This window comes from Myxine glutinosa, chromosome 7 (genome assembly GCF_964187855.1).
Source record: "Myxine glutinosa chromosome 7, kmMyxGlut1.1, whole genome shotgun sequence".
In the NCBI taxonomy this organism is placed as follows: Eukaryota; Metazoa; Chordata; class Myxini; order Myxiniformes; family Myxinidae; genus Myxine; species Myxine glutinosa.
The window spans coordinates 181,556,245-181,573,429 of record NC_136267.1 but is presented as its reverse complement, the minus strand read 5'-3'; the positions used below and the strand labels follow the sequence as shown (position 1 = coordinate 181,573,429).

Below are 17,185 nucleotides of genomic sequence, written 5' to 3'. Positions count from 1 at the left end.
GTGGGTATTTGTGTGTCAATGTTAGTGTTTTTGTTTTTGTGTATCAATCTTACAAGATTGTTGACACCGACAGTGCGCCTTGTCTGAAAATAGATAGTTCCATGGGGATGGGATCGCATATCGAGAGAATTCGTAAAATAAAAATAGAAATATAATTTGATTATGAAAATTATCACTTTTGTCAAGGGAGATGGAGAATAAAGATTTGATTTGCTGAGTCATGAGCAGCTATTCATTAATAGTAAAAATTGGGAGTAATCTTGGGATTCCATTGTGATAGAATTTATATGAGAATCAAAGCTATTTATGGATATGAGCTTCAAAAAATGTGGGAGTACAAAATTAGCCAAATTTTAGAGAGGTCTTACACTGACTTCCCAGAGTACTCTGCTCACGGATTTTATATATATATAAACTTGAATTTTATCAGAATATAAATTGGGCTGTATGTATGGATGTGTATTAGGCATAGATGATATGGGAAAATAGTAAAGGAAATTTTGCTGGTTTGAACTATTGTGAGTTTTGAGTTCTGGAGTTCAAACAAAGTCACTGGTTAACAGATGAGAATGGATAGTAAATACATTCTTCGATGCTGGGTAAATTAAGTACGATATTACTAAGACTTATGAGAGCTATTGTTCTTCCTTACAGCAGTGCGAAATTATTGAGAAAAAAAAAATTAGATCCAACATAATGAATCTATAAACGAATGTCATAGGGATAATATCCTCAATTTGTACGAATTATTTGACTGTGGGTAAAGGAATTAATTTATCATAGTGGATTGTTAACAGCAGCCTGAAAATGTCCTGAGAGTGCATCCATGTAATCGGAAATCCCAGATTTGTTTTTACAAACAACATTTTGGTAGAGGTCTTGTGTGGACGAGCACTTCCTTGGTAGATAAAAAACGGTACTGCATGCTGGCAGCCACTTTTGCGGCCAGTTAGGCCAAACAAATTGAGAGGAAATTGTAGTTAAATACGTAAGTTACACATGGCTATTTGTAAAAAGGAAATTTGTTGAGATGGGAAACATTTTTCGAAGGTTTATTAAAGTGTTATAATATGACATGTGGCAAGGCAAACTATTGGATGGGAAAATTAGATCTGGTTATAGAATAAATTTATTGACCCCTTGAAGTTAATGCTTCGAATCATTGTTTCACTAGCATTTTTTGTTCACATTGGAAATAGTTTGGTAGAGCTTTGGTTAAAACCTTTGGTTGCAGTATCTTGGAACGAATTGATAAACCATAGGAGATTGATAAGAATAGAAACAAATATGGACCCAAAATAGAAAGTTGGATTCATGCCTCTCATTGCAAGCAAGCACATGGGGCTAAGGTGGACGATCCCACAGAAAATGAGGCTGCACCTAGCAGCTCAGCAGAACATTCAGTGGCAGATAAATGATAGTCGTGATTTACAGTCATTTGAATTACATTTTAACACCCCTTGCATTGATAAACATTACATTTTCAACATGTGATATTCCTACTTGGAATAGTGACATTTATTTGCCTACATGACATACAATTACCTACTGATATTAATACAACATGAGTGAAAATATGTATCACAACTACACTCATGATCAGGGGATTGAGTTCAACCCCGGGAGATAGGGGGATCAGGGTAAGACAAATAATCTGATTTATGTTACATATTAAGGGATTTTCTTTATTTACCTTTTAGGAAGCTTGTTAGTTTGGTATATAATGTTGAATGTCATCGACATATAATTATGTCATAGGTATGAATATATACAAGGAGTAGCAGACTTGTTTGTGGGTTTAGTAGTTATATTGGCAATTGTTTTAGTGGTGGCTTGCTTGAAAGCCTTAGTGACGGTGTGTTTGAATAAGGTAACCAACAACACGATGATAACGCATGAAGTGACAAATGAGGAAAGAAATGTGGAACCACAAGAGGAAGACTTTTATGGCGACATAAATACTGAGATTAAAAGATTAAATCAAGTGATGTTGCAAATGAATACAGTAGAATTAAGATAATGGCATAACGACAATGTTATGAGTTGTGTCAATTACAAGATCAGTGAACTCATATCACCACGAGTGACACACTGTTCGGGAAAAAAAGGGAAAAGAAAAGTGGAGAGGAATTATGGAAATAATACATTATGCTTAATTTGTTGGTTTGGGAAAATTGTTGTTGGGAATTAGATATTCCCGTTTGTGATTGTAATCATATACAATTTATTTTCTTAGAGTAGTGCTAAAATACCTGCATGAGTTAATTTTGAACTATATTAACCTGAAAGCATTTGTGGATGCTATTCTTAGTTTAGTAGTAAAATACATACCTGATTGAATATTATTTGTGTGACGCATATAAATGAATATAACTTTTTAATGTTTTAAGGAAAAACAACAAATTGTGAATGTGAAACTGTCGGAAGACATACATGATTATGCTGATTTCATGGTAAGATGTACCCTATCTGATTCAGTGTGTGTGGAAAGCAGATTCAGATGTGACTGAGCATAAGGATAAGACGAGATCACATTTTGAAGGGAGTGCTAACGGAATTGGGAAGAAGTTCGAGAAAGAAAATTTGTGGCTAAAATGAAGTTAATCGCGGCATACACCCTCTTTCTCAAAGAATGATGAAGACATTCTCCCGTGTAACTTGGAGATGGATGCTTACCTTCACGAAGGAAATTTATGTGACCATTTGCCTGGATCACACTGCAACATATGAAAGGAAGGCGATCACTTACTCTTGTTTGAAGGCTTCGAACATTCATCACATCAGAAGTTGCAGGACAATGACATTTTACCTGCAACCTCTGTGAAATGCGGGGACATATGTTATTACTTCACCAACTTCCGGGGAACCAGCATGGAGCTGCAAACAAACGGCTGTGCCCTTGTCACAACAGCTGTGTGCGATTCTGCTGGTTGCTCCTGGTATGGACCATGAATGACCTGAACACCATGGTCCCAACATCATTGTGGATGCATCCGGCATCCCTGTTCCACATCTTGCTGGCCAATCAACGTCACACCAATACTTGCTGCCCACTCATAATGAGGGAGGAGGCAAGTCGACTACAACTGGGCGAAGGCCTTGTTCAGGAATTAATATGGTTTACAGCAAGAGTGGCAAGAATGCTACATGGAGAGCAGGGTCAGTCTATGACTCCGTGCAGTTATTACAAACAGCAAGACCCTACACGAAGTAGTGCAGGTGCTATGAAGACATTAGGAGAAAATGTTTCATACCTGGATTCAAACACAAGTGATCAGCCCTTCCTTTCAAACAAAGAGTCAACATATGTGTGGAGGCAAACGTTTTTGCCAGATGTTGCAGATGCTTTACAAAACTTGAAAATGAAGTGAAATTGTTGTGTCTTGGTGATGGTGAACTGTTGTTTTGCAAAGATATTTGTGATGCAAGTGAAATAGATTGAATTAACAATATGGAAGGAGTCAATGACCAACGAAATGTTTTGTGATTCTTGCAGGATGACGGTGTATGCCTAAGGAAATTGGATTACCAAAGTTATGGTTTGAATACTTGTATTGATGTTTACTTGTAGTGATTGATTGTTTACTTAAATTGATGTTTAGATTAATGGTTAATATAAACATAAAACAAAAAGATGAGGGATTGTGGTAGAATAAATCTTTATACTATGTAACTAGTTATGAGATTGGTGAGTGAACCAATAGGTGGTCGTAAGAATGTTAGGAATGTATCTCGCTCTGTTAAAGCTGGGAGTCCGTTGTCCACCTCCTGTACAGCCCCGGGCTAAAGCACCCTCCTATTGTGAGGTAAATGGAACTCACAGCAGGAGGGGAGCGAGTTGATGCCAGGAGGGCGATTGTGGATGACCAAGGAGCTTTAGCGCACGGAGGATTAACATTCAGCGCACAGGGGATTAACTCCAGTTTGTCCATATAAACCAGAGCAAACTTTGAGTCAGGACACTTGTCATCAGAAGCTCTGACCGAAGGAATGAACGCGTACCATGAGTACGGCGCTGCGGAGAAGACAGCCTCCAAGGAAGAGGGACTATGCGGATAGAATTATCTGGTCCATTGAGTTAACGGTAGTTATTACTATTTGAAACTAGTTAATAAAGTCTTGACCTGTTGTAAACCTGTTTCCGGTCATTGGTCTTGGGTCCCAAACCACTTCCACGACATCAGGCTTGGTAATTGTTGAACGAGCATTTTTGTGTTCCAGCAATCTAACCCCTTGTGTAAGCCTGGTGTTGATTTAACGGTTAAAGTGGCTGGTTTAAGATCCTTGAGTCCTGAGTTCAAGCCCCCTGTCGAGCCATTTAATTAACAACAGGCTGGTCGACTCAGCCTGTCATCCTTCTGAGGTCGGCAAAATGAGTACCAGCTAGCTGGTAAGGGGGCATTGCATCAGTGGCACAGCTGCAGCCCCAGCAAAAAATGATGCAGTCAAGCAGCCACAGACTGCATACGAATACATAACAAAATATTTGTCTGAGAATATGAAGCACAACATGTATGCAATGAATGATTGCTTTTATCTGTGGTTGGCTTATTTTATCAACCTCAATCACATATTGGATTGGGAGGGGTGCATATGACACTGTTAACACAAGCTAAGGTTTATCTTATCCAGCAAGGGATTTTTAAACAACTATCTTTCATTCAAGTCCGGCCATGTTGGAGATGAGTATAATAATAATCAGTAAAAGGGTGAAACTCACAGATCCACGTTCGAAGTCTTTTCCAAAATTGTCGAGCTCTGTTTTCTCGCTCTCACCATGCTCACCAATCAGGGTTGCATACATGTAATCATATGTGCCTGCATCGTCATGATCGCTTGTTTTGATTGTTATTGTGTAGTGCATTTTGTCTGGGGGAAAGGAAACATAACCAAAATGTCTCTTGTATGGCCAAAACATAACCAAAATGTATGTATGTACATGCATAAAATGCCTAGCGGGCGCTTCACATTGTTTCAACATTGCAGCTGGCTTGAAATAATATTGGGATATCCACCAGCAATCTAATGTCAGTTTGATGATGTTGATTCAATGTGGGATCATTGATGTTGGTAATGTGTACACATTGTCATTCTGTATATATAAAGCTCTTTCTAATCACGAATTCACTGAAATAAATGTTTACTACTTTCATCACATCACATAACGACTGCACCGTACATACGCTGCACTGCACTAAGTGGCCATAAAGCTGAAATTTCGCATGCTGATGTAACTCAAAGCCACTATCACAGGAAAAACTAGAGCAATGCTCGACAGTGTCGCCAATATGCCTCCGCATAGGCCCACAATGGGTAGATGCCCTCATTCACTGTCCTACAAATAAACAAGTTTGATTTAAATCCCTTCAGCTGTTATCCTCCGGTATATTTTCAAGTATCACATTTTCACCAGCCATGACAGGTTTCACATCAATCGGTGAAGCGGTTTCAGAGAAGGGATTTATTTAAATATCGGCTTTCCAGCTAATACGGCTGCCACACCACGTGACATATGACCTTAAAAAATGTACACTCTACATATGTATGGGCAGGGGATCACGCTTCTGAAGTTTTGTGCTCATTGGATAAGGTTAGTTTTTGTATCCAAGATGGCTGCCAAACCACATGACCTACGATGTCATCATTTTCAAACTATATACAACGATGGTGTTAGGTGATATTTGTAACTATTTTGCATCAATAGGGTAAGCGGTTTCAGAGATATAATTATTTAATATTTTCCTTCAATCCAATATGGCTGCCACACGGTGACCAATGATGTTTTAGTGATCATCTTTTAATCACCATGCCTAGTCAATGACACACGTAAAGGTTTGAGTCAATCGATTTGGTGGTTTGGGAGATGTTTTTCTTAAAGGTTTGAGGTTAAATCCAATATGGCTGCCAAACCATGTGCCCGATGTCATAAATTTAATATTTCAATACAAATGGGTCAGAGATCATGTGCATGCAATTTCAGATTCTTCGGATAAGGAATTTGATTAAAACATTTTTGGCTTGTGTACCATTTCACCGATGTCATCATTATCATGCTTTTGTTCCGCATTGGGAGTACTTGACAATGTGCCAAGTTTAAAATTTTTCCATTCAGCGGTTTCCGAGAAATCATTTTTTTTATTATTTGCGTTTATTCCAAGATGGCTGCCATACCACATGACCTATGACGTCACAATTATGATGAAACAAGAGAAAAATGACCACAGTGTGGTCACCAGCTGCGGCGTGTAGAACCGTGAGGATATTCGTTGCAATATGCGCTACCAAATTCGACCAGCCATTAAATGATATGCATGCACTAGCGTCTTTTTGTCTTTAAGCTAAATATATTCTGGTTTCTTCAAACAAATCACGATTTTAGTCCTAGATGTTCTTACCTCATACCAACGCACGTCCGAGTGTATGCGCATGCGCTATTCAAAAAGGCACCCCAACAACAACAACAACAACAACAACAACGCGGTCCTCTCATCGAGCTTCTCGTCACAGCTAAAAAACATTCTGCATGGGTGTCACTCCTACCCTGAATGTTTTGTCTCAATCGGACATATGGTTGCTGAGAAAATCGAGGATTAGCCCGGACGGACAACCCGAAAACATAATGCCTCTGACCACCTTCGGGGGCGGAGGCATAAAAATAACAAAACCGGCAGAAAATATCCGCAAATGAAAATATCCAGAATCAAAAGTCGCTAATGTTGCCTCACTCTCATCCTTGTAATGGGTCACGTGAATGAAGACAATGGGACATCACGTAATCTTGCACAGGCACGATTGCTCCCAATTGGAGCTGCGGTTTCTTGGTCTTATGGTGATATGATTCGTGAAGTCTCTGTGGATTTGTGTTCTTTATAACCCCTTTACACAGGGGTGGCGATCATTGAGAGATCGTTGAGCAATGAAGAAATCTCAATGAGCGCCCAGTGATCGCCAAGATCTCTCAATGATCTCTCAATGATCTTCCAGTGATCTCCAGTGATCTCCACGGTCGCCACGGTCTCCTCAAAGTTTTGACTTGGTCCAAAACAATCTCTCAACGATCGCCAAAGGAAGCGATCTCTCAACGAACGCTCAACGAACGCTCAAGGAGCGCTCAACGATCTCCCAATGATCTCTCAGCAATCTTTCAATGAACGCCAAATGTTTCCACCCCGAAGGTAGAGATGGCTGAGTGATCAGTGAGGGATCGCTGAGCGTTCGATGAAAGACCAATAGAGTTCATTGAAAGATCGGGCGGAGATTGCTGAGAGATCATTGGGCGATCAATTTCCACTTGAGAGATTGTTGAGCGTTCGTTGAGAGATTGGGGAGAGATTGCCGCGGTGATGAGAAGTGCGGCATTGGGGGCTATGAATACGGGTGCTAAACCCCCTATTTTTCATTCTCTCTGTAGACTTGCTGAAGAACACAAGAACAAGAACAAGAACTGAACAAGAACTGAATGAAAGGCATCAGGAAGAAGACCAAGAAGCCAAGACCGAGATCCTCTGAAGGTCAAGGTGCTGGTCAAGGTGGTCTAGGTGGTCCCGAAGTTCCAGAGGAGGAAGCTGCTGGTGACCTAGTAGGATGGCACCATGTATCAAAGCTTCGTTGTTCATCTTGGACTCTTGACCTTCTGGAAATTTTTGTTCTTCAACACTTTGTCAGAGATTGATGGAAGAGCACTAGAAACCTCTCATATATATATACCCAGAGGCTCCCTGTCGCCCAAGAAACGCTCAGCAACCTCCTTGGTCGCCCAAGGAACTCTCCATGATCCCTCAGTGATCTCTCCTGGTATCTCAGTGATCTCTCTTGGTCGCACCTGATCTCTCAGCGATCTCTCTTGGTCGCACCTGATCTCTCAGCGATCTCCGTATATCTCTCAGTGATCTCTCTTGGTCACACAACGAGCGCTCAGCAAACTCTCAATGGTCGCTGCAGGAGGCTTAGTCTCCATTGATATCTCAAGGATGTTTCAATGGGCGCTCAATGATCGCCAAGGTCGCTCAAAGATCTCTATAGATCGCCATGAAAGTTGCCGAAAATTGAATTTTTGATCGCACAACGAGCGCACAAGGATCTCCCAAACATTTACACAGAAACGGCTTTTTCGAGGCTTTGGAGATCGTTGAGAGATCGGGCCAATTTTTGATCGCTCAATGGTCACCCAACGATCTCCGTGCTGTGTAAAGGGGGCCTTACAGACAATTTGCAGTGGTTGCAACTCGTACACATTTTCGTTTATAGACCGTATCCACCAGTAACTGTTTACAGTGCAAATTTGAAGTATTGCAGGTTTACATTTGTAGTCAGACCTATGAGGCTCCCTGGTTATAACTTATAACAAACATTCAGAATGTGTTTTCGTCAATGCAAAATCTCCCTGTTTTCACGAGCACCCACAAACTGCATCTGGACATTAATCTGGAAATAAATAAATATCGCTTTGTTAAGGCAAATTGAACGCAGGTACAAGGTGGTACAAACGAAAATCATCAAAATACAAAAGGAATACAAAATACAACAACAATTATCCAAAAACATCTAAATAAACAATAATTTTCTGTTATTCCTGCATTTTTGCGTTGCCGTGGTGGTGAAAGACACCAATGAGGGATGCTGCCGAGGAAAGGGTGCCCTTTTTGAACATACAAATCATCGCATATTATACATGAGTCAGTTTTCAGCTGCCCTAACTCCACCGCATTGCTTTGTACCCATTGGCTGGACAGCTGCCCTAACTCCACCGCATTGCTTTATACCCGTTGGCTGGACAGCTGCCCTAACTCCACCGCATTGCTTTATACCACTCCACCCGAAATGAAGCAGCACAGATCGGCAGGCCTCAGGCCTTAGGCTTGGGTGTTCGTCCATGGCCCAGTGCAATTGGAATGATACCAGGTACATAACCACAATTTATTATGCAGGGTGGCCCAGAAGTAATAGGGCAGTTGCCAGAAGTTGCCCAGAAGTAATAGGGCAGTTGCCAGAAGTTGCCCAGAAGTAATAGGGCAGTTGCCAGAAGTTGCCCAGAAGTAATAGGGCAGTTGCCAGAAGTTGCCCAGAAGTAATAGGGCAGTTGCCAGAAGTTGCCCAGAAGTAATAGGGCAGTTGCCAGAAGTTGCCCAGAAGTAATAGGGCAGTTGCCAGAAGTTGCCCAGAAGTAATAGGGCAGTTGCCAGAAGTTGCCCAGAAGTAATAGGGCAGTTGCAAGAAGTTGCCCAGAAGTAATAGGGCAGTTGCCAGAAGTAATAGGGCAGTTGCCGGAACAATAGTCACTACAACTTCATTTTTATTTTATAATTTATTATTATTATTTTGATTATTAATTGATTTTTGTTTGATGTTATTAATTGATAATTATTTTGATTTCAGAATCCCAAAAGTGGAGGATTTGAACCATGGAGGACAGTAATTACCAACGTTACACAGGTGAACAGTGTGTCTTTATTGTGAAGACATTTTACAAAATGGAGAATAAGGGTGAGACGTGCCGCATTTTCGAAGAGCACTTTCACCGGTTAATAAAACGAGACACAGTGGCCAACCTTGTCGAGCGCTTTGAAACCACTGGTTCAGTTAAAGACTTGGTAAGACCTGGAAGACCAAGGTCTATCTGCACCGAAGAAAACAAACATGTTGTTGAAGCTGCTTTTAGCCTAAGTCCAAAAAAGTCTACCAGGTGAGCTAAACAAGAAATTGGCATTTCACGAACATCCATTCAAAAGATGCTTTACCAGCTCTACTTAAAACCAGATCACTTAAAACCAGTTTTGCTAAAAATTTAGACAAAAATGTGTAGAGGAAGACACCTTTCCTGAAAAAACAATCGGCACAACGTTTATTGGGCAAGTGAAAATCCGCACGTTGAAATTGAAAAGGATGTCAACACCCCAGGTGTCACCGTTTGGGTTGGGATGTGTGCTTCTGGTCTCGTGGGCCCGTTCTTTTTTGACCAAACAGTGACAGGTGAGAGTTATATGGCCATGCTGAAAAACGAATTTCATACAGCTGGAGCTTGCTCGCCGAATATTGATGACATGTGGTTCCAGCATGATGGGGCACCAGCCCTTTACAGTATCGTTGCGCGCATTTGGTTGGGTGAATATTTTCCTCAGCGGTGGATTGGTCGCCATGGACAAGTTGAGTACCTGCCATGGACAAGTTGAGTACCTGCCATGGACAAGTTGAGTACCTGCCATGGAAAAGTTGAGTACCTGCCATGGACAAGTTGAGTACCTGCCATGGACAAGTTGTGTACCTGCCATGGACAAGTTGAGTACCTGTCATGGACAAGTTGAGTACCTGCCATGGACAAGTTGAGTACCTGCCCGATCACCAGATCTTACTCCACCGGATTCTTTCCTCTGGGGCACTCTAAGGAATGCGGTTTACACTCAGAAACCCCAGCCAATTGAGCAACGTAAACAAAAAATTGTTGATACTTGCACACAAAATGATTGTGGATTTATGTTGGAAGATTATGCTACTCTGTAGTGAAAAAGAATTTATAAATGCGTTGATGAGAATGGGCAGCACTCAGAACAATTTTTGTAACAGCCTCTGTTTTGTTGTGTGTCTAAATATTATGTTCTGCACATACAATGCATACATATATTATGTTCTGCACATACATTGCATACATATACAGTATTATGTTCTGCACATACAATGCATACATATATTATGTTCTGCACATACAATGCATTCAGAAAGTATTCAGACCCCTTCACTTTTTTCACATTTTGTTATGTTGCTGCCTCATGCTGAAATCGTTAAAATTCATTTTTCCCTCATCAATCTACACTCAATACCCCATAATGACAAAGAGAAAACAGGATTTTAGAAAGTTTTGCAAATTTATTAAAAAGAAAAAACTGAAACATCACATTGACATAAGTATTCAGACCCCTTCACTTTTTTCACATTTTGTTATGTTGCTGCCTCATGCTGAAATCGTTTAAATTCATTTTTCCCTCATCAATCTCCACTCAATACCCCAAAATGACAAAGAGAAAACAGGATTTTAGAAAGTTTTGCAAATTTATTAAAAAGAAAAAACTGAAACATCACATTGACATAAGTATTCATACCCTTTGCTATGACACTTGAAATTTAGCTCAGGTGCCTCCCATTTCTCTTGGTCATCTTTGAGATGTTTCTACACCTTGATTGGAGTCCACCTGTGGTAAATTCAATTGATTGGACATGATTTGGAAAGGCACACACCTGTCTATATAAGGTCTCACAGCTGACAATGCATATCAGAGCAAAAACCAAGCCATGAGGTCGAAGGAAATGCCTGCAGAACTCAGAGACAGGATTGTGTCGAGGCACAGATCTGAGGAAGCCTACAAAAAAAATCTCTGCTGCATTGAAGGTTCCCGAGAGCACAGTGGCCTCCATAATTCTTAAATGGAAGAAGTTTGGAACAACCAGGACTCTTCCTAAAGCTGGCCGCCCGGCCAAACTGAGCAATCGGTGGAGAAGGGCCTTGGTAAGAGAGGTGACCAAGAACCCGATGGTCACTCTGGCTGAGCTCCAGAGATCCTGTGTGGAGATGGGAGAAACTTCCAGAAGGACAACCATCACTGCAACACTCCACCGATCTGGGCTTTATGGCAGAGTGGCCAGACGGAAGCCTCTCCTCAGTGAAAGACACATGAAAGCCCACTTGGAGTTTGCTAAAAAGCATCTAAAGGACTCACAGACTGTGAGAAACAAGATCCTGTTGTCTGATGAAACCAAGATTGAACTGTTTGGCCTCCGTCCTACATCTTACCCACATCTTACACCTGTCCCGTTGACATTTATCAAACAAATACACTTTCCTTTATTTCAGGCTCTTTTTTTTCGTAACACAGGATTGATAAATAACAAAGAATAGTCACCTTTAGCTGTTTGAGGGTGTCCTGGTCCTGGCTGCCCCTTCATGCACAGGTCGTTGAATGGCAGTTCCAGGTGCATTTATACGCAGGTAATGCTGGGATTTGCATAATGTCGCTTCAGTCTCGTCAGCATTTCCCTATTCAAAGGGCTTGAAAATATCAATAGCTTGTTAATCTGCCATGTCAAACTCCGGGTTGAGTCGAATATATGGTTAATCCTCTCGACAGAACAACTAAAACTTCATACCAAATGGTTTAGGTGTGCAATGTACTTCAGCCAACTCCGCAGGTAGGTAATCTTGTTGGTACCTGCCATGGACACTCCACAGGTATACTTTGGTCTATTTTGTGCAAATGTCTTCTGACTAAACACCTATCCCCAATGAGGACACTCAAATAGGTTTTGAATACCTTTGTCAAATGAAGATACTGAAGTTCGATGTACCGTGAAGTGGGGTGAATAGGGACAGCAAGGTGAATAGGGACACAAACTGAAAAAAAGTTCGGAAACTGTTTTCGTTGAAAATTGATAACCATACTGATTTGTTGATATTTGGGTTGAAAGTGTTCTCTTGTTTTTTTAAAAAGCAACTTATAGTCCCTATTAACCCCACATATGGGTTAAATAGGAATAAATAGGATTTTTATGGCTGTCCCTATTCACACCGTTTTACGGGTGAATAGGGACAGTCACTAATACAAAAAAATAATAATCAAGAAATAGGGCCAGTTTGGAGAAACTTTTTATCCCATATTTTTTTTCATTGGCACCGTGGTTTATATTATGGGTGCATATTATGTGCATCCATCTGAGCTATCAATTTAGCAATAAGTTGGAAACTCAGGATTGTTTCTTGATTATTATTTTTTTGTATTAGTGACTGTCCCTATTCACCCGTAAAATGGGGTGAATAGGGACAGCCATAAAAATCCTATTTATTCCTATTGTTACGGATTCGTCACTTCCGTTGTTGTGGTTTTCATCCACTGTAAACATTTTTGATTCCATGTACTATTATTGTTGTCGTTTGAGGGAGACAGATTACTATTTTCAAAAGGTAAAAAAGTTAATGTTTTAAATGAAACCGGATTCGGATGACGATGAAGAGGAAGAAGAGGAAGAGAAGGCGGAGCGAGTGAGTCGGACAAGAAGCCTAGCTGCTTCGAGGTCTGGAGCGAACGATTGGCAAACGAGAGTCACGAGTGAACTTTGGGTTTCCCAGGAAAGGGATTCCTGCGACAGAGTTGTTATCGCTGTGACAGATCAACCTGCGTGACAGGTTTTGCGGTTGATTCCAAAGAGAATCATCGTAGTGCCGTTACGCCTCGAGAACGGGCCATCGGCCATTTTGCCTCGCGCGCTTTGCACATCACTCAAGGTTTTTCACTTTGCTTCAACCATTTTCACCACATTCAGAGGTTAATCTGGTGTGCGTGTGTAATGTGATTTTTGAGTGGGAAATCTGCGGTTCGCCGATTTGGAGCCGTGGAGTGTCCATACCCGAGGGTGTGATTTCCCAGTCGCCTTGAGGGCACCTTTGCGCAGCTTTGGCAGCGGGACTGTGACTGTCATCCGAACGGGATTCTGGTCTCGATTGGAAATCGTTTTGACGATCGCTGGAGCGGATGGACTTTCCCTTGATGCCGGAATAGAGACATTGGGGAATGTTCTTCTTTTCGCTCACTTGGAGCACAGTGAGTTATATTGTACGAACCTGATGGTACCATCATAGGAAATATATATTGGCTGTACAATTGATTACTATTGTTGTTGTACTGTTATTCTTGTGTGATCTTAATACAATACTTGTTTGTTGGTAACAATTGGTGTGGCTTCACCATTGAACTTTGACATACAGAATAACACATCTTTCTGCCGTGACTCCTCTCGGGGCTCGGAGGTACACCATGACCGGGGTTTGGGGAGGAGCACGTAACACTATTTAACCCATATATGGAGTTAATAGGGACTATAAGTTGCTTTTTAAAAAAACAAGAGAACACTTTCAACCCAAATATCAACAAATCAGTATGGTTATCAATTTTCAGCGAAAAAAAGTTTCCGAAAAAAAAGGTTGGTACCCATCCCATTGTCACCCTGTGCTCATGAAGTGAAAAGCAGGGTTGGCGATCGGTTTGCGAACGTGTGCATGTCTGCATTTTTAAAATTCATTTTCTCGGCAACCGTTGGTCCAATTGACACAAATTTTTACCATATTTTACAATCGCCTTCGATTGTAGAAATTTTTTTTGTTCATACTTATGACGTTTATGCCATGTGGTACGGAGGCCATCTTGGAAAAACGTAATACCTCTCCAGCTCCGAAACTGCTCCATGGAAAAAATGAAACACAGCTCATTGTCAAGTATTCACCTTGGGGAATAAGATATGTTAATGCTGATGTCATCGGTGCCTTCATTATTACATCATAATTCGACAAGTGCAATGCTTGATCTGAGCAGTATGAACAAATTTTTTTTTTTCTGCAACTGTTAGTCTGATGCACATGAAATTTTAACCATAGGAGCACCTCCTCCTGTAAGATTTTAAATGATAATTATGGTGTCATAGGTCACATGGTACAGGTGCCATCTTGGAAAAACTGAAAAACGTTGCACAGTGGGCCTACACAGTTTCATGGCACACCATGATCTGTCGGTTCAATATCACACACACATCTCCCAATATGTACCCGGTGACACGGCTGATAAGACTACGCTCTTCCAGTCATACATGATCAAGCTTCACCGGGAGCATGATTGTTATTTTGAGGGTTAGGTGAAAAACTGTGGTGCGGTGAATACACTCTCACGGTTAATACACCGGAAAATACGGTAGTTGAACAGCTGTTGTGCTACCCAAAAGAACACGAAATGGGTCAACTCCGCCTGTTATCCTTTTGAAATCGACATAATAAACACCAGATTGTTGGGGCTAAGATATCACTAGCAGTTAATCTGGGGTTAGCAGTAGCGCACCCCCTACCGAAGTGAAGTTGTACGTGGCAGTAAAGTCGGAGCCTTGGGTTGAATTCGGCTTCAGTCGACATTTTATATTACCTTTACCTTACTATAATGTGTTGTGCATTGTCCTGGTGTTGGGTTAGCGGCTAGGGTGCTGGCTTAGGATCCCAGGATCCCGGGTTCGGAATCCCGGTCAATCGCTGAATTAATGCCAGGGGGGTTGACTCAGCCTGTTCATCCTTCCGAGGTCGGCTAATTTGAGTACCAGTTCACTGGTAATTCCCTGTTTGCCGTGAAAGGCGGCAAAAAGGGTTGGCGTCAGGAAGGGCATCCGGCTGTAAAACATTGCTTCAAAAAGGGGACCAAAAAAACAACAACAACCACGGTTCCCGAAAAAGGCCAACCCCCGCTCTGCGGGGAAAAATGGCCTCTAAAGGTGGTTATTATTTCTTTTTTTTGTCCAATAAAGTCTTTGTTATTCTTGAAAAAGTACATTGATACATAGTCATGTCTTCATTGTCTCGCGTGTGATTTACCGACAAGGTTCTGCATGAGTGTTTCATCCCTGTAAAAATAAAAACAAGAAATTCAAAGGTAGATATTAACTTGCTCAAGTAATGCTGTGGAAGAGGGGGCAAGAGGTGGAGTTTATGGTCCAGCGATGGCAGCCCCAATAAGACATCCTTGCTACTTGTACTGTGGCCTCTTTAATATTACCTTGCAAATTTTAGGTCAGGCCAGTCTTTTGGGACTGCCATTGGTAACACGTGCAGTCACGTGAAAAAGTAAGTACACCCCATGTAAAGTTTTGACTTTTTCGACATATATCAACATACAGCTATTTGATCTTCATTTCAACAATATTGATAGATAAAGGTGATATAATATAACAAATATCATGAAACATTTACATTTTGTAGTCCATTGTATAATTTAAATAAACATAAATGGAAATTTCGCATGTTGAAAAAGTAAGTACACCCCGACATTTATCACGACTTCAAATACCTAAAATTAGAATCAGGTGCACCACCTCAGGTGCAAATGATTAGAATATCGTTAGAGAGGATCTTGGAGGAACCTGTCTTATTTAAACCTCAGACATTTAGTTTGGTTTGCTCTTTGTTGTTGAAGTGTGCGGCGTCACCATGCCGAGATCAAAAGAGCTCTCTGAGGCCTTCAGAAAGAAGGTTATAGATGCCTCCGAGTCTGGGAAGGGATTTAAAAAGATCTCCAAACAATTTGAAATCAATCATTCGACTGTCCGGAAGATCATCTACAAGTGGAGAAGATTCCAAACAACTGCCAACTTATTCAGGCCAGGCCGCCCCAGCAGTTCAGCCCGAGAGCAGACCGCAATATGCTGAAAGAAGTCTCTAAGAACCCCAGAATGTCATCACAGGACCTGCAGGTAGCTCTTGCCACCGTTGATGTCAAAGTGCACGAGTCTACCATTAGAAAGAGGCTGCACAAATTTGATCTACATGGGAGGTGTGCCAGGAGGAAACCTTTGCTGTCCAGAAAGAACATCAGGGCAAGACTAAAGTTTGCCAATGAACACCTCGGCAAAGACGATCACTTCTGGAACAATGTGCTCTGGACAGATGAGTCAAAGATAGAGCTATTTGGCCACAGTACCAGAAGACATGTTTGGCGAAAACCAAAGACAGTATTTGACCACAAGAACCTGATACCAACTGTAAAGCATGGTGGTGGAAATAATATGGTTTGGGGCAGCTTTGCTGCATCAGGGCCTGGGCAGCTCACCATCATAGAATCCACTATGAATTCTTCATTGTACCAGAGGGTGCTTGAGGATAATGTGAGGCCATCTGTCGGAAAGTTGAAGCTCAACCAAAGGTTGACCTTGCAACATGACAATGACCCTAAACATACCAGTAAATCCACCAAGGAATGGCTGAAAAGAAAGAAATGGAGGGTTCTGGAATGGCTAAGTCAAAGCCCGGATCGAAATCCCATCGAGCTGTTGTGGGGGGATTTGAAACGAGCTGTGCATGTAAGAAATCCCTCAAACATCGCACAGCTGAAAGAATTCTGCATGGAGGAGTGGGCAAAAATTTCTCCCAGTCGATGTCAGAGACTGGTAGACAGTTATAAGAAATGCCTACATGAGGTTGTTTCTGCCAAAGGGGGCAATACCACTTATTCGAGCCAAGGGCGTACTTACTTTTTCCACATGCGAAATTTGCATTTATGTTTATTTAAATTATACAATGGACTACAAAATGTAAATGTTTCATGATATTTGTTATATTATATCACCTTTATCTATCAATATTGTTGAAATGAAGATCAAATAGCTGTATGTTGAA

The 17,185-nt window shown here is 41.2% G+C and overlaps 1 protein-coding gene across 1 annotated transcript in view; it reads right to left on the bottom strand.

Moving 5' to 3' along the window:
- LOC137415493 (polyunsaturated fatty acid 5-lipoxygenase-like) overlaps positions 1-11,944 on the bottom strand; it is a 214,856-nt gene extending 202,912 nt beyond the window's left edge. The window contains exons 1-2 of the mRNA XM_078782592.1: positions 11,892-11,944; positions 4,721-4,869 (exon numbers count right to left, since the gene is read on the bottom strand). Coding sequence (XP_078638718.1) covers positions 4,721-4,869; positions 11,892-11,934 — 192 coding nt within the window. The 5' untranslated portion in view covers positions 11,935-11,944. The remainder of the gene's footprint in view (positions 1-4,720; positions 4,870-11,891) is intronic.
- Between the last annotated feature and the right edge of the window lie 5,241 nt (positions 11,945-17,185).